A 27,200-nucleotide genomic window follows, 5' to 3' on the forward strand; every position below is an offset into this window, starting at 1 on the left:
CATCAGATTGCATGGTGACACATCTACGACATTCACTTTAAACGTGTGTCGGACGGACACACCACCTGTTTGTAGCACCCAACCATTTAAAATAACGAATTAGCACACAATAACGACTTGACAACATAAGCTGTGCATCCCCCGCTCACATTACCAAGCTACTGCTTGTTCCCCACGACCGCAGTTGGTACAGTGGGAAATGCTAAGCAACCCAGGCAGGAACAAGAGAACCCCCACCTTCCCCTCCAAGGAGTGTCGTGAAATGGAAGTGGGGGCACATGACCCTGGGTAAACACTCCAAGCCATGGCCAGCGTCTAAATCTAATAACCATGGGAGAGCTACCTGATAGCTATACAGGAGATGGGCTGTGGACCTCCCCCTTGGCCGTCACATACCCAGCCGGACTTTGGGCAGACCTCATTCGTCTCTTCATCCTATTTCCCTCCTTTAACCTACACCCTTCCCCTCCTAAGCTCCACTTGTCTCGTCTTCTACGTTCGTTAAATGTTTTTCTAGTAACTGATTTAACTTGTAACTAATGTAATTTTCTAACTTTGTGGAACCTTATGTAAAGTGCTCTGATACCTCCGGGTCTAGCCAGCGCTATATAAAACTCAAATAATTCAGTTTTGTGGCCCCCCTGTGCTAAGAAGGGTCATCAGCTGCACACTGCGAGTGACAGGACGCTGGGCATTAGAAGCTCCCTGTCTCATCCGGCCCGACCCATGGGCATGTATCAAAAGCCCAGGGCAAGGAGGAGGGCTCTGTTTACAGATATCTAACGTTATGTTCTTTCCACCCTAAGAAAACTAGATCCTTCTTCCCGCTTTCAGTTGTATTGTACGAACTAGAGGTGAACAAGCATTTGCGATTTTCAACCGGGTGTTGCAAAGCATATAACTTGTGTCCCTCCTGTGCTGTAGTGCTGGGCAGTGGAAATGCGATTGTGTGCGCTCATGTATATTGGTGGCAAAGAAAGCGGGCACCTGTTATTGTGAAAGGGGCACGTAATATAAAAATTTCCAAAACAACTACAATTCTATCTTAGTGCATTATCTCTGGATAATACCTTGAGGTAGCCAAATTCTAAATTCCATAAGGATATACATACGTGATTTCCAAAAATATGCCCATCTGTTATTATCTGTTGGTATTTGTATCCCATATATCTAAGTTAGCTCAAAAGGGGATATGCTGATTTGGATGAATGAATAAAGCTGTTCTTTTTTAGCTTTACTTTCTTGTATTAGAACGTTTAGGTGGGGGCACTAATTGAAATGTTGTATTTTGTACTTACTGTAAAATTACTCTTTTTTTTCTAAAATATAGGAATGATCATATTTATGTATTTTTATTTGTGTAAAAAAATCCTTTTGAAAAATACCCAAAAATTGCTTTTTGAAATGAATTACAAATTAAGAGAAATAAATGATAAACAAAGCCTATATACTGTCTGTCGCATATATTGATATCATCATCGCTTTATTTCGATATACAGAATATCATAAAAGCAAATAAAAATATAAAATCACAATTCATTCACAATACATTTTAAAAAGATTATAATTAAAGACCTTTTATATTACAATAAATTAAAAAATATATTAAACTAATATTGATATAGTTTTGCTGTGTCCTTGTTAAAAAAAAAATGGTTTGAGTTATACCAACTTGTTGAAATTAGATAGGTCAGTCCAGAGGTTTCTATATTACGTACTTTTCAGTTTTTCCCCCTCTAGACCTAAAAAGAAAATAATATTGGGGGTACCCGTAGCTATTATATTGTGAAAGGGGCACCCATGTTAATTTTGAAGCAGGCGCAGTGCTGAAACCCAAAGTGCGGCGCCTGGGGAGGACAGATTAGGGGCTACGACGCCATCAGTGAGTTTGTGTAAATGTATAAAACTTGTGCGCATGACGGCCTGTATAGCACATGATGCGCCGAATGCTGCAGTAGGAGAAATGCATTAAAGAAAATAGTGCTTACAGACTAAGACGTTCCGTGTAATAGAGGTGAAAGGGCCAGTCCTCATGGGAGGTTACAAATTTAGACAAGGCGGTACTAATGAGGGACTAACAAGCCTATTAACCAATCAGAAGCCGGCATCTATGAAGGACAGTGACATAAACCAATGACAAATATGGGCGGAGAGTGGGCGGTGCTTCAGTTAAATACAACATTCCTTACAGAGCAGCGTATTCTCTGCCCAGGCTCGACCTTAAAAGGGACTCTAGTATGAGTTGTAGCCCTGAGAGGGAAGAATGGAAGATGCTGTATCCTTATTTTGTATTTTTTGTATGCATGTGTGTTTACATTGAGTATGTACAATTTTTCAGGGTATATGAGTGCAGCCATTGCCCATTTTCCCTCCATATGTGGATATTGTAATCCACAGTCAAAGACTTTTTGGAATTCGCATCCCATCATCACTATGTAACAAAAATGGACTTAAGTGTCCTCCTATTGCGTTCTTATGGCTAAGTGCCTCAATTTGCAATAATCACAACATACACATTTAAATCCTAGGAGACACCCACCATCAAACAAAATACTACTGTTACTTCTAATCAGATTAAAACAGATTCACAACAATACTAGCCGTTCAGTCATTGCTAAAGTCTTCAAGGCCTTCTTGGAAGAGGAGGAAACAGAACTTTGAAACTCAGACGCCTTGAATCGAGACTTATCATGAGGTTTAAAACCAAGATCCCACTGGGATTAAATGGGAATGAGATGTACATTCACTTGTGAGAGAAGGAATGAACTACCAGTACCCACAATCTAAGGGAAAAGGACTGTTTCACTACCATGGTCAAGACCTGTTGTGGGGTCGATACGCGTAGTAGGAGAGTGGTGGCTTGAATAAACCAGATATCCACCCAAAGAGTGCCTCATTTATTTTTCTTGGTGATTAATTAATATATATGATAATTTGGCAAAACCAATGCAGAGATCATTTTAGTGAAACTAAATTTTGGAGATTGTTAATTGGGAGGAAAGATGTTGGGGAAACGTGGACGTGTTCTCAAGTCCTGGCTCCAAATGTTTTAAAAACTTTCATCAATTTCTAAGACATGAGTGAATATTATGCCTGCAGAAATGGAAGCCCCACACCCCCTTTATTCTGATTCCCTCATCTAATGCCCTTTCACCTAAACTGTTGCAGATTAACCGACAGGGCTTAAGGTGTGCTTTTTATTGGCTTGCCACAAGCTGCTCTTAAGGACCAAAAGCAAGTGTTTATGGATTGAAATGCCACAGAGCGTGCTCAAAGCAACTAAATTACAAATGACAATGGGCAAAACATTTTTTTCGTATAGGGAGCCCACTTGACACCATCCAAATGTTTAAATTGTTGGTACAAAAGAATGACTAAACCCATGAAGTCATTTCTTCATAAATGGCCTGGACATAAAGAAGCTGCTTGCGCCAGCCTACAGTCAAATGCTGGAAACATGATTGCATGCGTTTCTGGTTGCCTTAAGGGCTATAAATGTATCTGCTTCATGGCCAGGCCACGGAAGGTAAGGAAGCGGTTTCTTCCCACTGGAGTGAAGTATTCAAAGAACTAGAAAGTTATCAGCCACTCTCAGCAGGCAAAATCCAGCATAGTGGTGACCTTGAAGTAAGCCTTGCATCACTGCTGGCGAGAGTGGATTCGAAGACCTCAAAGTCATGAAAGTAAGGACCTGTATTGGACATTCGAAGACTTTGAGATTGAGCCTCTATCAAGCTCGGTCTTGTCCATATCTTCACTTTATAAGAGCATGTCTTGCTCTCTTGCTGAGAGGCAAACAGGAGGTAGTTGAGCTCTAACTCTAAATCTAACCTTGTTCTACAGTGGCAACCAGAGGTTCCCATGGGGGCCCTAATAATCCATATTAATTACAGGGCAATTTTGAGGTGCTTGTAAAGTTTAGCAGCATTTCCACATGTAATTTGAGTCTGAACAATTTCTGCATTAACTTGGACTTGGGGACTAGTTGAGTGCATAACTACTGCTCACTGTATAGCATGTTTTGATTGCAATGCTATGTCGACAGGCAGAAGTGGCAGACAGAATGCTACAAACACCGCCCATATTAAGACTTGTGACTAGTCTTCCTGAAGTTAGTTTATGACCCACCAACCTTGCACTCCAGAATAACAGTGGGCACAGTGCCCCATGTTATTAGTTGTATCATCTTAGCATGTAACAATTGCGGCCGTATCTCTGCCCCAGGAATGAGCTAGGTACATATTTTTGTAGTGTCCCATTTTAACCTTTACTTTCCCTTTTAAATGCTACTTAATCTATTTGTGTATCTTTCGTCTTGTATGTTAAGAAGATGAAGCTCCCTGAACGCCCATATTAAGAACTTATGATATTGCGAGTCTAATGGTCATATAGGTGCAAGGAAATCTCATGGGGAGTGTAAAAGCACAAGGTAGCAGGGTGATTTTCCTGTAGATAAAATTGGTGCGGGTAATAAAGCACAAAACTAAAACGCGAAAGGGTACGGATTGAGTTATGCTATGGCCTGATAGCTTCAATTTGAGAAACTATTTAAAACCAGCATTTGCAATGCAATAGGTCTTGCATTACTGATCGTTTGAGATATTGGCGTTGCAAATAATGTACCACCACTAGCTCATACTTTCGGTAATGCGAGACCTAGTGCATTGCAAATGATTGCATTGTGAGCCAGGAACCAGCTTTTAAATGTGACAAAACAATTCTATTAATTCCAATTAGTTTGTACTGTATGTGGAGCTGATGAAGGGAAATTTATAGAAGGTCTGATATGAATGAGTGATGTGTAGGTGCAGTACCGCAAGCTGCGCCTAGAGGTCCCTAGTGAGCATCATAAACTTTGAAGATGTGGTAAATCCACCCTACCCATAATGCATTTCATGCAAGACAGTACTACAGTACATTCAATATATACAATTACTAGTTTTGAAATGTGACAAATTATTATATTCTTTTCCGGATTAGGTTGTACTTCTATGTGGAGCGGGTGATGGGAAATTTAGAAAAGGTCTAATATAAATGCGAGATGTGCTAACTAGTAAAGTAACCATTGCCAACCTTGTTTAGGACCAAGTGAGTGTCCTGTCTGAAGGCCTTTAAGAAAATAGTACCACGAGGCTGTAATTAAAACCTTTTGGTGCAACTCATGCAATAGGGGGTTTGCGCATGGGAGATTACAAAGAGGGCGGTACTACGGGGGAACTACAAAGCCTAATGGCCAATGAAAAGCCACCATTTGCAAAGAACTGGGACAAGACCCAATTAAAAAGATGGGCGGGAAGTAGGCGGAGCTTTATGCACATATCCTGAATACAGCATGTCTAGAAGAGACAGAGCAAGCGGTGCCTAGGTGTAACCTAAATAGTCATGCCATTGAGGGGGAGGAAGGACGCCCTGCTGTATGAAGATGTCAAATATAGGCTCTTTAATGAAAGTGAAGAGCATTTCAATATGAATAGGTGTTTATGGGAAAAGTAGGAGGAATGATCTGAAAAGTAAACCTAAATACTGTATGGGTAGAAAAGATGAATCTTAAGTGAAGCAAGCAATATTATTAAAATAATTCTTGATTTGTGTGTTTGAAATTTGTTCGGCAAAAAGCAAGGGCAGATGCTGTAAAATGTTATGGGTAACGCAAAATGCTTCAAAACAATTTATCACCAGGACTCAGTGTAGTGACTTGGACCCTGACTTCTAGTTCAAGACAGTCTAATTTAAAATTGTGTTAAATGGGGCTAGTGATTTATGGTCCATGTTTTGCAGCAGCATTCTACATATTCTGGCACGAACACAAGAGGATGTTGGGAGGTGTCGTTTATGTAGTCTGAAAGGGCGATAGTCGCTACATGTTGTGGAAAACTAAGAAATAGGTAGTGTAAACAAATGCCGTGAATGGTCATACCTAACTTTTAGACTGAAGCTGCTGGTCTTTCGCCACCGATAGCAATGAGGCCTGCTTACCAGAGTATATGGTACCAAGGTTACCGGGGGCATATAGGCTAGAGGGTTGCCCCAGGAATTACAGTACTAGTTGTGTTAGTCTGGGCATGGCAGGTAGCTGTCTGCCTTTGCAGACTGGAAGAGCAGTTTTAAGCGGTTAGCCCAACTTTGCCATTGCTTTAAATGGCCAAGCCCACCCCGTAATATGTACAAGTCACCCCAATGGCAGCCCTAATGAGCCCTAAGGCGATGCCGGGCAACCTGTAGGCCAGTGGTGACTGGTATTCTGCAAGGACCACACAGATTTTGAGGGGCATCTACTCCTAGGGCCATAGAGTTCTTGGACCGAAGAGTAATAGGAAGACCCTGTTGGCCCTATCGCACCCACATCATCCTTGAGATCTTCAGCATCCTGTATCTCTTGCATCAGGACCACTTCCATAGTAACCTATAGCAAAGAGATGAAAGTGCCTGGAACTTCCTGAAGACTGCTTCTTCCTCTGAGGTTACTGTTTTTGAGGACCCTCTGTGGATCTTTTTCGTTGTTTTTTTTAATAATTTGGTGTCTGCTTTTAGTCTTGTTGAATTCTTCAATTGTTCTGGTGCTGTTTATAAATACTTTGCACTTGTTCCTTTGTGTAAGCCTTGCTTATCAGACCACAGCCACCCAGGGTTCAGCTAGAGGTTTTAACACATTAAACCTGCTGGTCCTAACGTGATTGGTAAGTGTATTACACTGTAAGGTCTCACAGCTGCTCCATATACCATACCTCATTTCATCACCGATAGATACTTCATAGTTTTGGCATATAGAGAAATAATTATATGAATGTCTATTTGTGGTGGTAAGGTACATTTGCTGCCCAGAATAACTCCCAGGATTTTAACACTGCAGTTTGCCTAATTCCTGGAACATTGTTTCATCCCACACGTGTAGGGAAGTGCCCCCTTTTTGCATGTTTGCCACTCACTTTGTGCCTGATGTTGATGCTCTTTGATTGTGCCCTGGGTTCCTGCCAACCAGGTACCCAGGGCCTAAGTTTCCCTAAAACTGTATTGTTGCACACCCAGTTGGCAACTCTCTGACCACATGTAAGTCCCTTGTAAAAGGTATTATGGGTACTAAGGACCCTGTGACCAGGGAAGACTTCTAAGGACTGCAGCACATTTTGTGCCCCCTTAGATGTCCTGTAATCTACCACACACACTGCCATTGCAGGCTGCGTGTCATGGTGCAGAGCAAAGTGAAGTCTCGACATGGCACACATTCCTGTGTACCATGCCTACAATCCACTTCCTGTGGCATAGGTAAGCCACCCCTCTAGCTGGGTGCACTATACCATAGAGTATATGGTCTGGGAGTGTGTAATTACGAACTCCACATCACCATAATGGCTTTACTGGAATATGAAGTTTGATGTCAAACTTCTAAGCACATTAAACCCACACTGATGCCATTGTGGGATTTAATGCCCTCGGAGGGCATCTTAGAGATGCCCCCATAAAAACGACCTAAGTCTACTGACCTGGCTGAGTGGCTACTCGCCAGCTGCAACCCCTAGACATGTTTCTGGACTCATGGTTCGAGAGCCTCCTGCACTCTGGTCCTGAAACAAAGCACATCCTGGGTAGAGGTGCCAAGCCTCCTCCCCCAGGATGGACAGGCTCCACGAAGGACGCTTCAAAGGCTTGGCACCTTTGTGAGCTGACCCAGCCATTTGCTGCTCCCAGCAACTGGGCCCCACTGGTTCTGACCCTCACTTTGAACGGGAGAATCGGCGGGAAAACAAAGATAGGATGAGAGATGTGCCCATCTTTGCCAGCCCCACCCCCTCATGTGGGGGAGAGGAGGCGAAGCACAACTCAGTCCCTGCCATCTTGAAGATGGGGGGAATCCAGCCAACCAGAGTGGGGCGTATACTCCCATCCAATAGGAGGGTGGCATAATAGGGGTGTACATACCCCAAGGAATTGATCCATTAGTTCCGAACCTGTCCCTATCTGAAACATCCCTAAATTCAGTATTATGGTGATATCCCGAACCTTGCTGCCTCTGACAAGCAAGAAGGACAAAGCCATGCTGAAGGAAGTAGAGGACACAAACTGCCTTGGCCGCAGCCCTACCGGCCTGTACTGCCATGACCTGCTCCAGCGGAATCCCGGCGTGTCCTGCAGCTAGCAGCCCCCCATAACCCAGAGGACCTACCCTGCCTTCCCTACACAGATTGTCTCCTGTGAGCAGCAGACTTTCTAAAAAAAAAAACCGACTCTGGCTCTGGCCGAACCTGCGAGTCTGCACCAGATGCCCATGGCCTGAACTTAAGTGGCCTAACGCTACAAGGAGGTCTGCCCAGCGATCCCGACATGGGCCCTGTTGATCCCGGACTTACCTCAAGCCTCTCAACGACACCTGCAGCCTCTATCTGGAGGGTCCCCCTGACTGCGACCTGAGCTGGTAAGAAAACCCAACCGACTATGTCCAAGTAACCCCCTGCATCCCAACTCACCTCTCCAACCGGTGGTCTCCTCCAGGAAGCCTCCTTGCCTGAACCTGCTGTTTGTTCCGACCAGAGAGCTTCCTTTGAAAACCCTGCACCTGACCCCGATCCAGCACACTGCACCCGGCCGCTCCTATTCTGCTGTGGGTGCACTTTGTGTGGTAACTTGGATCCCCTTTGCCCTGATCTTAACTCTAGGAGCTTTGCTCCCTCAGCCCTGTGGCTTGCCAGAGTGTAGCCGCTGACTGCTCCCTAGCCCCATAGCTAACATTGGCCCCAGCACTCTGCACCCAGCCACCCTAGTGCAGCTGAGAGTGCTCTTTGAGTGCATCCTTAACCCTGGGGGAACCCTTGTTCTAACCCCAGTATCTCAGCTGCAAACACCGATAACCTCATTTTTCTACATTCAATAGCATTGACTGTTTTCTTCCTAAAGTGTTGAGTTGAATTTGTATGGAATCCTAAGCAGGTTTAGTTTGCCTACAACCAACATTCACCTGCACCACTGGAGGTCGATAACATCAGACTGCTGGGTTCTTTGGATTTTCTGACGTGGTTTCTCCCTCCCCTTTGTGACTACGCCTCCTTCTATGCCATCCACGTGCGACAGGCTGACTGAGGACCATCTATCCTTACTCCTCCAGGTAGTGGTGGCTCTGCCAGCGCCAGAAGTAGGTTGTGGTTGTTCGTGCTACATTCTGGTGTCCAAAAAAGGACAGGGGCCGTTGTTCTATCCTAGACTGCACCCTCCATTTCTTTCTCAAAAAGGAGAAATTCAAAATGTTCATGCAAGTCTGTTTGCCCTGGATCCTGGAGACTGGTTGGTAACAATGGACTTGCAGGGTGCATATTTTCACATCCCTGTCCTGCCTTTCCTCAGATGTAATCTGCGGTTCCAGGTAGGCCATGAACACTTTCAGTTTGCATGCTGTTTATGGTCCTACAACTAGCTGTTGAAGGCAGGCTCATCCCAGGCAGTCATGTCCCACATCCAGACTATGGCGGGCTGGGATTCACCAACAATGTGCCAAAGTCACACCTGACGCCTTTGCCGATGCTCCCTTTCATCTGAGCCGTTCTGGATACGGTTTAGTTTCAGGCTTATCCTCACAAATGTGGAGTCCCACGATATTCAGGCCATGATACTGATGTTTCAACCTCTATCCTGGGTTTCTGTGAGACTGACTGAAGCTGTTTGGCCTCATGGCCTCTGGCATTCTGCTTGTGACACTGCTCACCGTCATATATAGACTTTGCCGCAGGACCTGAAGCTCCAGTGGGTGCAACATCAGGGGAATCTGCAACATGGGCCCGATCTCAGAGGGGTGGGGGAAGGGGGTAGGATGGGGGTTGAAGTCTTTGGAAAGTTGCAGTGTGCCCTGCCATGCCAGTGGACTATGTGCTTGGTAATTTACTTAAGCGCACTATCTGGAAGGAAGTGGAGCTAAAAGCTCATGTGGAGATGTTGGGGGTTACCTGATTGGAGCTGTGCAACCCCAAGGTCCATGGCTTTCCAGGATGGGTATTGCAAATGACTGGAGCCTGGAAACAAAATGTCCCAGTCAACTGCTAAGGTGGGCAAAGGCAGAGGGTATGGGGAAACCAGTCCCTGAAGATCTTCCCAGTAAGATGTATGGGGCACCTGCAGTGGCCGCCCCGGAGCCCACTCAGGGCATTGGTCCTCTTGGTGACGTGCCAGGGCTTGCTGGATGACGTGGAAGGAGGACCCACCAAAGAGTTCTGTAGGGCAGAGGGAGTGCCCAGCCCATGAGGGTATGAGGCAACAGCCCGAAGGCCAATTCATGCATCCCTGTACCAAGATAGTATATGCCTGCTGTTGTGGCAAGTTTATGGCAGTGTGCAGAGACCGTTGACCCTTTCTGCTACCCTCGCTAGTCCTTCTCTTTATTCTTTCTCTCGCCCATTTGGGCTCCTCAATAGGCACCTTAAAGAAAGGCTATCATTATGCCATCTCAGCCTAGCTGCAGTTGCCAGATCAGACATCCCTGTTCAAACCCCTTGTTGTCCATAGGTTTGTGAAAGGTCTGAGGCACGTTTTCACAGTTACCCTTCCTTTGTGGGACCATAGTCTAGTACTCACTTTTCTAATACGTGCATCTTTTGAGCCACTGCACAATTATCCTCAAGTTCCTCGTTATCAAGACTGTCTTCCTATTGGCGATAACATCTGCCTGGAGGATCAGTGAGTTTTAAGCTTTGTCATCGAAACTTCCCTATCTGAACATCTTTTCAGACAAGTTGGTTTTTCGCACTAGAGCCTCCTTCCTGGTGAAAGTTGTCACTCTTTTTCATGTGTGCCAGTCCATCATCCGGCCTACTTTTTGTTGCGCCACATCCCTCTGAGGAGTGACTCCACTACTGGATTCTAAAAGAGGGAAGTTCTGCCTTAACCGCAAACATTCCACATGGATGACCAATTCCTTGTGGGAAAGAAGGGATGACTCGTGCGCTGTTAAAATAAGCCACACATTAGACAAGAGGCAACTCTGAACCAACCCCCCCCCCCCCCCCCCCCCCCCCCGCCTACGTGCTCATTCTACCAGAGCCAAGGCTACAACCACTGCATTAGCACAAGGAAACCAGTTTCTAGAGCAACATGCGCCTCTCTGCATATGTTTACCAAACACTACTACCTGGACAGTTAGGTCCTTTGGAATGTGCACTTTGCCCGCTCGGTCTGGCAGGACTTAGTGGTGTACATTTTTCATAGACCCACCTTTGGGGAAGCATTGCTTGGGTATCTATTCCAAGGTATGAAGTCTGTCCTGAAGTCTCTGATGAAAAAGTTAAATCCCTTCGGTAACACCATATCTTGGGGTAGAGACTGTCCAGCTGGATATTGTATGACCATGCAGCTGAACGACACCACCTACCAGTGTACAGGAGTACTGCTCTAAAAAATATCCGGAGCCAGTCGGACTCCTGGGGATGATAATTCTATCGTAGGGAATGTGCGACTAGATGGTGCCTACCATATAAGGCGTTACCGAAGTTTAATAACTTGATCTTCATGCTCTTTTGTCCATGAGTTGTAAATTATGTTCTGTCCTGTTTACTATCACATGCACACATTTGCAAGAAATATTGGAGGGCATTTAGAACACTTGAGTGCACACATTTTAAAGACCTTTGATTTCCACCTGGTGATTTGTTTCGTTAGTTGTATCACTTGTCGGTTAAATATTTCTTTACGAGAAACTCGACCATTTAAGTGGAGATGAAAAGGCCACAACGTAGGCAGTTGGACTAAAAAAAAAGGTGTTTTTTTTGTCAAACAAAGGGTGCTTTTTTGTTTAAATTGCTCTGACGTTGTTTGGTGCTGCCAACTGTGTACTGTTTTTTTGAAGCTTTAAGGACCTGCAAAATTATTTCTGGTATCAATCCAAAGTGGACTGTATGAAGACTGTTATATGTAGCAGAATGATAGGATACTTGTGGTATTGATGATTTGAATACTTGTGGTATTGACGATTTGAATTCTTCTCACCATTAGATTCGAATACGAGATCCAAATCAAGGTGGTAAAGACATCACAGAGGAGATTATGTCTGGAGGAAGAACGACTTCCACACCAACTCCACCTCAGGTAAGAGCTTTTCCAAGGCAGCGCTGCATGGTGGAGTGCTAATGTGCTCCCCGAGATCAACATATAATTTGGTGGTAACAAGGAGTATTTAGCTGCAACTTGCCCATAGCAGTGCTTTTTCAGACTGGATTTTTGATACATTTTAGGTAGACAATCTTACAATGAACAGTAGAAAGCCCTACGTCAATAGTTTTCAGTGCATTTATTAAGGATGATCAGAGGGGAGTCTGAAGACACAGAGGGCTTAAAGAGAGCATTTGTATTTCAAAGCACTGAAGTAAATGCATGGGCTCACACAAACTTAACCTTAATACTACTATTAGGAAAAGAAAGCATGCTTTACTGTCCACTTACCTATTTACTTCTGATGTTGTGTTCTACATTATTCTGCTCGCAAAGCACTTGCCTAGTAGTAAGCGCTGTGTAAATGTTCTGTTCATAACAGGTTGCTGTATGTATACATGCTCTTCTTAGTCCTACCTTCTTGCTTGGCTCAGACGTTTGCAAGAAATTTTTCTTCGAAGAAGTCTTCAGATTCAATGTATATATGGTGACTCCTCTTTAGGCTGGCAATGTGTATGGACCCAGACTCCATGTCTTTTTTTTTTCTGCTGTTGCGTTTGGACGTGCACTACCGGAGTTCCAGGATCGAGGCGCCTCTCGACACTTTCGGACGTCATTACTGATTGCAGATTGAGAGTTCATCAAGGCTCTGGTCACTGAGATTTCTAGGACCCAGCTTCTACCAAAACACCACTGCTGTGCCCAGGCCCTGCTCTGGGCCTCGAGCACCAACTTCTTGCTAGAGAATGCGTTATTGGTAACTGATGCAGTTTCATTATTGCCCTCCATGCTACAGGAAATTTCCCATGCCTGGTAATTTTTGCTAATCCCTGGAGCACTACACCTCACATGCAAGGCATGTCTTGGTGTTCAGGTGCAAGAAGACTCACTGCTACCACAGAGTCAGTGGGCACATCACAAGATCAACAGGTGGTCCCGGTGGAGGCTCCAGACATAATCTGGGAGCAAACACCGATAACTGAGGAGGCTAGAACCTCTAGCTTCCCACTCCATCAGCTGCCGCCAGAAATATTCCTCCTCTGCATCGGAGCCAGAAAAGAAAGTCGTTGATAAAGTTACGGGATCATGCACACAGACCGCACCACTGGACTGGAGTATGCCAGAAGCGCACCCTAAGCCTGTGAGGACCTTAAAGAGTGGCAGAGCGTGCACCATCCATGAGCCACCCTCCAAACTCGGCCAACATTCCAGGGCACCACATGGCTTAAACACTCTTCGGTCTTGGGAGAAACCCAAATAGCACCCTCATCCACAGGCTCTCACCCTCCTCTGACATCAACCAAGATGAGGATCTTGGCCACATTGGTGCTGAAGACTCTAAGCAGCCTCAAGGCGAGCACCATAGGTTCTGAAAGTGGGCAAGAGCGTCGCACTTGCTACTGCAAACAAGTTATCTGTGCTGGGAACTGTCTTATCTAAAAGTCTAGAGGTTTCAGGACAGACAATCCATGATCGCTTACAGGTGTCTTTGATGTCAGACAAGAGACTGCAAACACGCTCAGGAAAAATCGCAACACAGCTCCCGCCTAAGCTGGTCCACACATTCCACCATAAAAGAAAGCTGACCTGAGGCTTTTAATTCGGCACTGACAGCACCCAAAGAAGCGCATGGACAAGTGGAACACGCCTAATCACTTTGCCCCTTCTACCCCCTTCCCTCACACCCCCTCCTCTTACCTTCCAAACCTTCTCCTCCACTTTCTTACAGATCACCCAGGCCTTATACTCCTACTACCTGGATGACCTGTGTCCCTTCTGGGGATCCGGGTGAAGGGAAGGATCCATGAGCAGATTACAGCCTGCATGGTAAACTATAGTATTCTTAACCAACACCATGCACGTCTGAGCATTTCAGGTTTTACCAGAAGTATGGAAACGTCTGCTCTACCTGCCCATCGATGGCGAACACCTGTTTTGGCCACAGGTTGACCAGTTGTTGGCGATGTTGGAAAAAATGACAGCTACCCCCCCTCCCCTTATCTTCTATATCTGGGCGCCGCCAGGGCTACCTTCCCTGATTCAGGCTTCTATCAGAGGCAACAAAAACAAGCCTACCACCGGTTCACTCACCTAGGATAAACGAGTGACGCGTATCAATGAAACTAAGCTAGAGGCAAGGGAACCTAGACCACCACCACTACATATACCGCAGGTGATTATTACCACAGACTCATCACAAGTCTGATGGGTACCACACCTCAATCACACGACAGAAATAGATGATGTGAACTCTGCTTCAGGCCCTTCTCCCTTGCATCCACCTGATGGCAGTATCTACAAGGGTTGACCTAGCAGACCTGCTCAGCAGGTCCCACCAACAAGTCCACAAATGGGAACACAATCCTGTAGCTCGCCAGATGCTTGTGTTGCTTAGGAATCCTCTGATAATCTGCTCGCCACTCCCAAAAACTCAAAATGCCAAACCTTCGTATACAGGTACCTGCAATTCACGGGCAGTGCATTATGGATAAACTGACCAAGGTAATTTGCCTACGCTTTGTCTCCTGCTCCTTCCACTAGTGGTCTGCAATATGTGACATACATCTCAAACTCATTCTTGTGACCTCTACCTGGGCCAGACTGCTCTGGTACTCTGCTCGAAATGCCAATCAGTACCCATGGAAGCTCTCAAGACACTTTCTTTTTCCCCAAGGTCCAATGATTACGCTGCTTGACACCGGTTTGCATGTTTGTATACCCAATAGGGCGGGCTCGATATAGGATTGGGTATTTCACTGCAGCATACTTCCCTGCCGGTTGTTCCAAAGTTGTGTTATTGGAGTTTGGTAATCTTTACTGTGGAGTGACTCACTCCCTCCCACCATCTAGTGCCCATACCAGTCTATCTGTGACAGTAATATGTCCATCTCCACGCACTATTATTTGGTCACCAAGGGCGAATATGAGGACAAAACAAAGTGAAGACACTTTTTCAACAGGAACCTAGGCCAGAGCAGACATTCAGACCCCAAACAGCTTGATTTGGCACCGGATGTCCCATAATTCAGTTACCTATGCTTCCCACAGAAGTGCATGGACATCCTGAAGGAAGCCCACAGGCCAACTACTTGCACCTGTTATGTGGCCAAATGGAAAATATTAATTACTGTATCTCAAAACACCTGAACTCTAACACCTGTAGTCTATGAAATAATCAATCAGTTATTTGTAGAGTGCACTAATCACCCGCGGTGGTCTAAAGGCGCTGCGGTGGGGAGGCATGCTCATTCGACTTCACTTAGCAGTCTCAGCTGCTTGTATGCAGACCACTTCTCTTATTTGCATACCAGCCATTAAATTTTTCACGGAAGGTCTTAAAAGAAGTATCTTCCCACGGATATCTCTAGACCCTGAGTGGAATCTCATTGTAGTCCTTAGTAGACTCACGGAGCCCCCCACCTTTCGAGCTGCTGCATTCTTGCCCCCCCTGGTATTTCTCTTGGAAAGTTGTATTTTTATTTGCAATAGCTTTGCTCAGGTGTAGTAGAGAATTGCAAGCACCCACTCTACCGGAACTTTACTTTCAGGTTTGTAATGATAGGGTAGTTCAAAGGAATAACCCCACTCCCTTGCGCTTACCTACGCCAGCCACTGCTGCCCTAGGGCACACTACACAAAGGCCACCAACATGGCCTTCCTGAGACACCGTCCACTGATTGACCTATTCAAAGCAGCTTCCAGGTAAACCTGGCACCCATTTACTAAAAACTGTGGATTCTCTTGCTAGACTGCAAGCTCAAGTTGGCCAGACAGTCCTAAGTACCCTTCAGGCATCTTCCCCATCCACACGCTAACTGCTGCTTATTTGGAGGACTGCTTTATGGTCTATGCTGAGCATGTGTAGCCACAGCAGCATATGCTGCAAAAAGAAAATTTGATTTACCCTGTAAGCATCTGTTCGTAGAGTGAAAAAAACTAACTATGAAGTATTCGCAATGTAATCCTTCAACAGAACATGAGCCTTATTTTCCCGTACCAATCTTTGTTTATGGTCCAGGCGGGTTGTCGCCCCCAGCCCAGTGATGGCATCATTGGCAACACTAAACATTTTCAGCATTGTCTTGCGCCTCGGACAGAAGATACTCCCACACCTTCCAACATACAATCATCCGTAGTACTAGTGTTTGTTACATCCTCCTGCAAGTTTCCCTTGTGCGCTTCCAAACCCTGACCTGGCACGTCCGAAACACCATCATTTATTTGAAACCACTAACTGTACCACTATCACACATCATAATTTTCCTTTCTTCTATTATGCTCCTATTCCATCCTTTGACCAGAACTCCACAGTAACCAACCAGGGTTATAATCTGATCTTTGTTTATGTCCACATATTATTACAAATGGTGGCAACCCCCATAGTATCTGTACAAGTAACGTGGTAAGCCCATACACTTCTCATGTAATCCAATCTTCACCTCTGCTCATGGCTAACTGAATGGTATCCTTCAACTCACGGTTAAATCTTTCCTCCGTTCCATTGCCTCTTGGATTATATAATGATGTGGTCCTAAGTGACACATGTTTCTCAAAGTACTCCCTAGCTTAGTTAGATAAAAATTGAACAAAGCAAATGCAAGGAGATGATGGACGGAGCACTGAATTTCCGTGCTCTCGATGCAACTGGATTCAAACTAACCTGGCTGAGGGGCAAAACCCCGAAACCGGTCCTAGGATGCTTATTCCCAGTCCAGGGAGGACTTGGCCTGGCATTTCAGGCTAGACTGTTCCCTTGGGGGCCGGTTCAAGACTGATTTGTATATGCTGGGTTGAAACTGGAATGGCATGAGGAGGAAAAATATGAATTTTGGCCCAGATCTCTCTACTGGGGTGAATGTAAGACATTGTTCTGCATTCTGTATCAATTGTTCTTTTTGCAGATAAAAATTGACCACCTTTATCGCTAACTGTATGCATGAATTCAGTCAGTAGTAAAGGTTTCATCTAAGAATTCTAGCACAACATTCGTATCTGCCCTGTCCACCACCTTGACCACAGGCCAATCCGAAAATGTCGCAAGCAAATATTTCTGACCACTCTTGCAGACCTCATACAGGCCCCATAATATAAATTGCCACCGTCTCCCACAGTTCCTTAGGCAAGAACCTTTTGCACACCGGAGGCCACAAGGTTTGCAAAGACTTGCTCGCCTTAGAGCACTCCCTCACCAGTCTCTCCGCAGTGTTATCCATTCCAGGTCACCAGGACAAATTCTTAAGAATTGATTTAGTTCTGCTAATGCCACTCAAATCCAAAATCACTGCCTGCAAAACTTGGGAAGGGAAATGATCCTCTTCCCTGTATACAAAACTCCATTGATCAGTCAACTCTGATCTCTCCTCCCACAAGGGTCTTACAGCCACTCTGTGATTCCTTGCCTGGGCATCCACTTATCACATGAGGTAAAAGTTCCTTCAATACTTGGTCCTTACACAACTGTACTTCCCACTCACATCCATTAAAGACAGAATGACCCTGGTCATGAATCGGTGCCAGCTGGAACCAATACACACCCTCACATTTCGCCCAACATAACTGGCATTCTAGAAAGGAAATCTGCCACAACATTGTCCTTACCAGAAGTATACAGAGTTTTGTACATGAAATTTAACATTCACATGAATATCCTCGCTAACCTAGACGAGGCATTGGCTGAATCCTCTGTACGAATTTTAACCAAGGGTTTATGGTCCGTCCGGTACAAGCTTTTCCCAAAATGAAAGATTTCAAATGCTCCAAGGCCCAAGCACAAGATAATGCATCCTTTTCAATGATTGGGCATTTCTCCTCCCAAGCGACCTAGAAGCGTATGCAATAATGTTCTTTACCCCTGTCATTTACTTGCGACAGGACTGCCCCAAACCTTTACTCTCATCCGTAGTAATACTATCTGCAGTAGGGTCAAAACTGCTTAAAGCAGTACCTTTAGCAATTGCCGTCTTCATAATCTTGAAATCACCCTCCAAATCAGGAGACCAACCGAATGTAGAATCCTTTTTGAGAAAACATATTGTATGTTTTGTCAGCAAAATTTGAAATCTGTATTTCACACACAATTCTGCCATACCCAAAAAAGACCTTAATTATCCTTATCGTGGGAGCTTTGTCAATAGAAGAAACAGACTATTTTGGTTTGACTCCCAGCTTGTCAATTACATGCCCCAAATAAGTAACACTTCTGCTTGCAAAATTACTTCGACTGTTCCTCAGGACTGTACGAAGTTCAGACTCCTGTTCCGCTTTGTTGGCACCAAACACCAACATTTTATCCTGAAAGATTGTAACCGCCTTATTAAAAAATGTAAACATGAGGCGCTGAAATGCAGCACAGGCTAATCAAAAAGGCATGCGCCTAAACTGGTAACCACCAAAAGGGCTTATGAATAAAGTGTCTTAGTTTTTGGGGACAAAGATCTGACGGTAAGCTGAAAAAATGTTGATACGAGCCACTTTGCATCCTTTAAACAGGTAAACATTTCATTAATCTTTGGCAATGGAACCTGTCAATCACAATATTGCCATTTCAATGGCGCAAGTCCACACATAGCCTAATTTTGACATTGCTTCGTCTAGCGATCACCATCGGAGAAATCCAATCCGAGGCCTCAATAGGTTTAATAACATTAGCACACACTTCTCCAACTCCTTAGCAACTTCATCCTACGCTAATAATGGTACATTCCTACAGTCACTTTAGTTTTGCAGCGTGAATCTTTCTGGATTCACTATGCTGTGCATATTCCGCAATCTGGTGGTTGGGTCCGGAATCGTAGTCTTTTTTTCTCTTTTTTGTTTTTGTTTTTTTGTAGCCCAGGTGGGCGTCGACGTCCCACCATTTGGTGTCCCTTCGGTGACGTCGGCATGCTTCCGGCGGAAGCTACCACCCTTGGGCGCCATCTTCAGATTCTTTTTTCCGCCGTTGGGTCTGGATCGTCGCGTGAAGCTTTAGAAGTTTTTGAGGAGGAAAGGAGAAAATACTGCAAATCTTCAACCAAGAAGACCTGAGAAGATCGGGAGAAGAGGACCTTTAGAGAAGAGACGAAGAAAGGAGAAAACTTAGAAATCTTCGACGTCCTTAGAGGAATGCGCACACAGGGGGCCCCCTGAGCGCAGGGATGTACAAGACGCCCTTTAAATTCTGCAAGAACTGCCACCACAAGTTCGCACAGAAAGACCAGCACCCAGTCTGCAACCTCTGCCTGCCTGTCGACCACAAAAGCAGAGACTGCAACGCCTGCTCTGTCTTCAAGCCGAAGACACTCCGAGTTCGAGAAAGACAGAGGACGGCTCACCACACGATGCAGGGCAAGGGCCAAGCCCCGACGCTTTATGAACTTGGCCTCTCCACAGACGAGGACAACATCGCCGAAGGCCCAGATGACTTCACGGTCGCTGAGACCGATAAGAAAACGCCTGATAAGGTAGGAGAGTCTACGACCCCGAAAACTCCCACAGGGCCTCGAAAACCAGAGGCAGACTCTCGAAAGTCTGAGCCCAGAGCCTCGAAAGGAGCACCGGCGCCGAACAAATCGACGACCGAAGCTGCATCCTCCGAAAAAGAGCCCAGCGGATCCTCCGAGAAGGACTCCCGGAGGCCGAAGACCAGCGAAAAGCAAAGGTCATCGAAGCAAGCCCCCGAAAGAGGGACTTCGACGTCGAAAGAAAAGGAGCCGAAGAAAGCTTCGACGGCGCCGCCGAAAAGGGCGGCCGAAACGCTCGACGACGAACAGGCCGCAGAGATGCAGAGAAAGCGGCTCGAGGCCGAAATGGAGAACATCCTTCAGAGAAAGAAGGACTTCGATGAAAATATGAAAAGTTACAAGATCCCCTCGAAGCCGGCAACGACTGTCGCTGAGGTTCAGGAGCTCGAGGAGTTCGACGTCGAAGAGCCGCCGAAAACTCCGGAACCTTCGGAGCACGAAGAGGAGGAAGACCTCTACTACACAGAAGGGGATTACGGGGAACAGCAGTCAAGCTACGGCTCAGGTTCCTCGACGGCCCAAGACCAGGAATGGCAGGACATCGAGGCCGAAAACCCAGAGGAGGCGGTGGAAACATACCCCTCGAGGCCTTCACCACCGGATGACATTGGGGCATACAATGAGGTGGTCAGAAAGGCGGCAGCAGCCTATGGAGTTAAGCTGGAAGAGGAGAAGCCAGAAGCAGACTTCCTGCTCGAGACATTGCTTCCCATACAGACAAGAAGCCAGTTCCTGCCCATGCTCAAGAGTATCACAGACCAGGGGAAGGAAGCCTTCAAGGACCCGGCTACGTGCAGATCAGTAACGCCGAGGACGGAGAAGAAATACAAATTCTCCTCCCAAGACCCAGCTTACATCAAGGGATCCGTCACAGCAGATTCTATAATCGCTGCAACTGCCAGGAAAAGGGCAAACGTCCCAACAACGTCTGGACCTCCACCTGACAAAGAAAGCAGGAGGATGGATCTAACGGGCAGGAAAATTGAGAGGAACGCCGCAGCACACTGGCGGATGGCGAACTCCAACGCACTCCTGAATAGGCATCAATACCAGCACTGGGATGAGATGGGACAGTTGCTCAAGCACCTCCCGGAACAATACCGTGAGAGGGCGTCACACCTTGGGGGAAGAGCATCGCCAATTCGTGCCTGAAGACAGCCTTGCATGGGGCAGAAACATCCAGCAGACTGATGGCTGTCGGCATCACTGAGAGAAGGCAAGCCTGGCTCAGGATCTCAGGTTTCAAGGCTGAGGTTCAGAACAACATCCTGAACACACCCTTCAACGGGGAATCACTGTTCGGAGCCCCAGTGGATGAGAAGCTCACCCAACTGAAGAAGGACAACGAGACGGCAAGGTCCATGGGGGCCCTGCAGTTCAGGGGGATGAGAAGAGGCATTCCTACTCGGAGGCCGAACGGCAGAGGTGGAAGCAAGCGAGGAGATTCTCACCAGAGTTTCCACCAGGGGCAACAGAGTGACAGCCAAGGCCACCAGGGCCAGCAGAGGCAAAGCTGGAACTACCAAAGCAGGGGCCAGTCCTTTCGGTCAAGAGGAAACGGACGGGGCCAGAGAAGGAGAGGCGGTGAACAACCACCCTCCAAGTGACTTAACACGGGAGAAGGTGCTCCATCACCCAAACCCTCCGGGGGAGGAGCACGGAAAAAGAGAGGAGAGGCCTACACAGACAGAACACAAAGGAACATGTAACGCCGGTAGGAGGAAGATTGAGATTTTTTCTCCAGGAGTGGAGAAAAATAACAGACAAGTGGATACTCCATATCATGCAGTTTGGATACTGCATAGAGTTGGAAAAAAGGCCACCAAACAGAAAACCAAAGAAAAGACAGCACTTGGGAAAAGAGCTGCAACTACTGCAAGAGGAAGCCAAAGAACTCCTCCTCAAAGCGGCCATCGAACGAGTGTCTTTCAAAGAACGGAACAAGGGAGTGTACTCAAACTACTTCCTAGTGCCAAAAGTGGACGAAAGTCTAATACCCATCCTGGACCTACGGTTCCTAAAAAAATACGTAAAAATTCAAAATGACGTCCCTACAAGAGGTGATCACACAGATAAAGACCGGACTTCTTGTCCACCATAGACCTCAAAGATGTGTACCTGCACATCCCCATGAACAGGCAGCACAAGCACATGCTAAGGTTCACAGTAAACGAGGATCACTACCAATTCACGACCCTGGCTTTCGGACTAAAGTCCGCACCAAGGGTGTTCACCAAATGCCTCGGGGCAGTGGCCGCACACATAAGAGAGGGGATACACGTGTACCCCTACCTCGACGACTGGCTGGTAAAGGCAAACTCTTACAGGACATGCAAAGAGCATGCAGAACAGGTGACAAGAACACTAGCAAGCCTGGGTTTCTCCATACACTGGGGCAAATGCTCGATGGAACCAGAGCAAGTAAAAATCTTCCTGGGAGCCCAAATCGACACCGTCCAATGCAGAGTCTTACAGAGCGAAAAGAGAACGCTCAGCCTACTGAGGGAGAAACGTCACTACCAGAAGGGGAGAGCTCTGACAGTGAGGACTGTGAGCAAGATCTTGGGGATGATGGCATCATGCATACACTTGATCCCCAATGTACGCCTACAAATGAGACCACTCCAAGAGTGGCTGCAACAGCAATGGTCACAAGCTACAGGAAGTTGGGAGGATCTAGTGGTTGTAACACACAGGGTGCAGGAAGAGATAAGGTGGTGGACCAAGGAGAGAATAACAGAAGGGAAACCTCTAACACCACCGGACCCAACAGTGACCATCACCACACTCATCCCAGAAGGGGTGGGGCGCACACATGAATAGGCTCAGAGTGAGGGGGTCTGTGGAGCCCTACAGATGCTGTCAGGCACATCAACTACCTGGAACTGAAAACTGTGTTGCTAGCCCTCAAGGCTTTTCAGAAACACCTGTACAACCAGAAGGTGCTAATACAAACAGACAACACCACAACGATGTTTTACATAAACAAACAGGGGGGAACTCAGTCGTTCCCTCTGTCAAACTTGGCACAGGAGATCCGGAAATGGGCTATACCACTAAAAATAGACCTGCTAGCCATTCACCTGCCAGGGAAGGACAATGTGGAAGCAGATTGGCTCAGCAGGCAGACTTCAGCGTCCCACGAGTGGGAACTCAATATTCAGGAAACAGAGACTATTCAGGAAATGGGGAACGCCAACAATAGACCTATTTGCAACACACCGGAATGCAAAATGCCAGTACTTTGCATCCAGGCAACCAGAGGCACTGTCCCAGGGGAATGCCCTATGGATAAGCTGGTAGAAAACATTTGCCTACGCTTTTCCCCCGATACCACTGATCCCCAGGGTTCTCAACAAATGCATGAAGAGCAACATGACTCTCATCCTTGTGGCACCACATTGGGCCAGACAGACCTGGTTTTCTCAGATAATGGAGATGGCGCAGGGGCCACCACACAAGTTCTCAAGAAGACCTACTCTCCATGGAAAACGGAGAAATTCTGCACCCAGAGCCAGAGAGCCTCAACCTCTCAGCCTGGCTCCTGAGGACTTAGAATTTGCGCACCTAAAACTACCAGAGAGCACCCTGCGGGTGCTGCGTGAGGCAAGAAGGCCCAGCACACGCAAGTGCTATGGGGAAAAATGGAAAAGATTCACTCAATGGTGTTGCAAGAAACCGCTCCAAAGGAACCTGACCAAGGAATCCACGGTGCTAAGGTACCTCACGCACCTAATTAAGGCAAAGCTAAGCTCATCCTCGCTGAGGGTGCACCTGGCAGTGATTGTGGCATACACAAGAGGAGAAACAGGGAGCTTCTTCACATCCCAAGTCTTAAAAAGATTCCTGGAAGGAGCTAAAAGAATAGCGCCACCAAAGAGCATGCCGCCACCGGCATGGAACTTAAATGTGGTACTAACGGAGCTCATGAAAGCACCTTTCGAACCCATCCACAAAGCATCACTGCAAATGTTAACAATGAAGACGGCCTTTCTGGTAGCAATCACCTCGCTACGAAGGGTGAGCGAACTGCAGACACTCACACTGCAAGAACCCTATATCCAGATACACAGTGACAGGGTCGTGATGAGAACAGACCCACACTTCATGCCAAAGGTGGTGTCAAGGTTCCACATGAATCAGAGTATTCAGATCCCTAGCTTCTTCCAAAACCCCACTACAAGCGCCGAGAGGTCACTCCACACCCTAGACGCAAGAAGGGCTGTGATGCACTACATTGAAAGAACGAAGGAACACAGGAAAACAAAACAGTTCTTCGTATCATTCGCAAACAGTTACATGGGCAAACCAGTGACTAAAAACACCATAGCGCGATGGATCGCACAGACAATACAATTCTGCCACAAACAAGCTGGACAGGAGCTAGCTGGAGGGGCACAGGCACACTCCACCAGGAAGAAAGGAGCAACAATTGCCTTTCTGGCCAACACACCAATTCAGGACATATGCCTGGCGGCAACATGGGCTTCAGTGCACACTTTCACTAAGCACTATTGCGTGGATGTACAGATGAACAAGGAAGCACAAGTAGGACAGAAAGTGCTTCAACATATTTTCAACAACCAACGCTCATCTTCCACCCAACCGCCACAAAAGTAACGAAAACCGCTACAAAATCTATGCACAGCATAGTGAATCCAGAAAGATTCACGCTGCAAAACGAATAGTTTCTTACCTGTCGGTGTAGTTTTGCAGCTTGAAGATCTTTCTGGATTCACTAGCGAACCCACCCGCCTCCGCCAGAAAGATGAGGCTGGAGAAAAGGTGGAAACACATAGAAAGAAAGCAAGTTGAAGAATAGAAGATACGTGAAAAGATACGTGAAAAGAATTACGTTGAAAAAACGATTAACAAACATAGCCATGGGTTCACTACAAAGACAGAAAAGGAAAAAGAGACAGAAAAAAGAATCCGAAGATGGCGCCCAAGGGTGGTAGGATCCGCCGGAAGCATGCCGACGTCACCGAAGGGACACCAAATGGCGGGACGTCGACACCCACCTGGGCTACAAAAAAAAAGAGAAAAAAAGACTGATTCCGGACCCAACCACCAGATTGCGGAATATGCACAGCATAGTGAATCCAGAAAGATCTTCAAGCTGCAAAACTACACCGACAGGTAAGAAACTATTCGTTTCTTAATTGATCTAAGGCTAATTAAATGCTCAAATCCAAGAAGATTCCTTAACTTTTTGCTGAACACAGTGGGCAACTGTTTGAACAGTGTCTCCCCCAATGTACTACTTTCATTTGCCACCAACACCTGTTCTTTGCTTTTGGGATCCAGAATATGTAACATTTTCTGATCAAACCGTTCTAAAGCTGATGGACCTGTTTTGGCAACATATAGTTTTCCACGATTTCCCCTTTTATTTAAATTGAAAAGTGAACCACCTGTAACCCAATAAATTAATTTTCTTCCCACTGTAGACTTCTGGGTGTATGTCTGGGTCCAACAATCACTTTTTAGTTTACCACCAAATTTTCATCCAACATTCCAGTTTGTTTTTGCATCCAGCATCATTGATATAAGTGACCCAAAGTACTGCAATTGCTACATTTTTGTTCAGCAGGTTGGCAATTTTGACTGTACGCCAAATGATCAAAATTGTCACACGTTCCTTACTTTTTGGTTTATCGCAACGAAATCTGGAAATGTTCGGTCTCCACCAACATTAACCTTCCTCACCATTGTAGCGCTGCACCCATCTTTCCAGCTTTATCCGCCGCCTCAATTTATTTTATGAAGTACACCTTCCATTGCAACCATTTGACAAGCTTCGATCCAGCAGCCCAAAACGCCTGAGGATTAATATTATAATTTTGTACTCATGGTGAATGGTCTTGTCCATTGTCCACACTTCACCGAAGGACTAGTTCACTGTCCTGCTCTTCACCACCCCTAACAAGCACAGACAAGGTAACTGATAATTTGCCCAGTAGAAATTGTGTAATATGCCATTTCAGCCAGCCCAAAAAAAATCAGTAATTGGGGCTAAATACTTATCAAGGATAAAGTAAAAACCTGTACCTTCCAAATTCCTATATTTTTTTTCCATATTCCATTCCTTCACAAAAACCTGAATCAAACGAAAGATGTACTCTTTTCTGAAGTGAAGAGATCCAAGATGGTCGCAAAGCGAGGTCACACAGCGTAACCCTGCGTGAAGATGTTGCTTCCCTTTCCAATTTCCAAGCACAAGGCTTAAGCACTGCGTGAAGATGCTTCCAACAGAGATGCTGCTTGGAGTGCCGCGCACCTGCAATTAAATAATGCAGAAATATGAGCCATACTGGACATATCAGGAAATCCAACCGAGACACGGACCCGAATGTCACATAAGATCACGTAGAATACACAATAATTCACTGCGCAGCTAAGGGGTAAAATCCTTCCAAGAGTAACAAAGCAATCCTTCAATAAAACTATACTTCCTCCAAGTAATCCACAGCACGCATAGGTTTCTGTAACTTCCTTAGCGCTCGTAGCCAGTGTAGAAAAGATGCACATAATCTGCAATTCATGTAATAGATTTAATAGCAGAGGAGCACGGAAGGAGTCAACCATCTACTTTGTCCCTCCAACTGCCCCAACTTAATTCTTAGTCAAACACAAACATTCCAGGAAGGCTTGCTAGCCAAGCATTCCTGGTAACCAGGCAACACAATACTGTGGCTTTGTATGCCGACCAGTTCTTCCTTTACACAGCAGTTCTTCCTTTACACAGCAGTTCTTCCTTTACACAGCAGTTCTTCCTTTACACAGCAGTTCATCCTTTACATAGCAGTTCTTCCTTTACAAAACAACCAGAACCATGCACATGTGTGGTACTCTTGTGACCTCTCCAGAATAGTCTTAGTCACCGGGCAAAAAACGTCTGTCCATGCGCAGAACCGCCTAAGGAGTCAACATATACCTCGTAACTCAAAATACTACTGCCAAAACAAAATAGGCAAACGTGCTTTACCACATAAGATGGTTGGAGTATGCGGAGCATGTGAATCTACAGCACTGCACGCTGTGAATTGGTCTCACAGGGTAAGTAACGAATAGTTTTCTTACCTGTCGGTGTAGTTTTGCAGCTTGAAGATCTTTCTGGATTCACTATGCTGTGCATTATTCCGCGGTCTTGTGGTTGGGTCCGGATTCGTAGTCTTTTCTTTGTTTTTTTTTTTTTTTTCTCTTTGCCCAGGTGGGCGTCGGCGTCACACCCCCTTTGGGTGTATTTCCGGTGACGTCGGCATGCTTCCTGCGGAAGCTCCCACTCTTGGGCGCCATCTTCGGGTTCTTTTTTTCCGTGTTTCTTTCGTTTCCGAAGTAATGGCAATGTTCTTCTTAGTTTGTATTTACCGCTTTGTATTTTCAAAGTCTATTCTTTAGTTAACCACCTCTTCTCTCTCCAGCCTCATCTTTCTGGCGGAGGTGGGTGGGTTCGCTAGTGAATCCAGAAAGATCTTCAAGCTGCAAAACTACACCGACAGGTAAGAAAACTATTCGTTTTGCAGCGTGAATCTTTCTGGATTCACTATGCTGTGCATAGATTTTGTAGCGGTT

The 27,200-nt window shown here is 46.0% G+C and overlaps 1 protein-coding gene across 22 annotated transcripts in view; it reads left to right on the forward strand.

Moving 5' to 3' along the window:
* Positions 1 to 27,200, forward strand: part of EIF4G1 (eukaryotic translation initiation factor 4 gamma 1) — a 980,016-nt gene that overhangs the window by 342,087 nt on the left and 610,729 nt on the right. For all 22 annotated transcript variants that reach the window (XM_078666154.1, XM_078666151.1, XM_078666155.1 and 19 more), the window contains one exon: positions 11,968 to 12,060. In XM_078666154.1, coding sequence (XP_078522280.1) covers positions 11,968 to 12,060 — 93 coding nt within the window. The remainder of the gene's footprint in view (positions 1 to 11,967; positions 12,061 to 27,200) is intronic.

This window comes from Lissotriton helveticus, chromosome 11, assembly GCF_964261635.1.
Source record: "Lissotriton helveticus chromosome 11, aLisHel1.1, whole genome shotgun sequence".
NCBI lineage: Eukaryota > Metazoa > Chordata > Amphibia > Caudata > Salamandridae > Lissotriton > Lissotriton helveticus.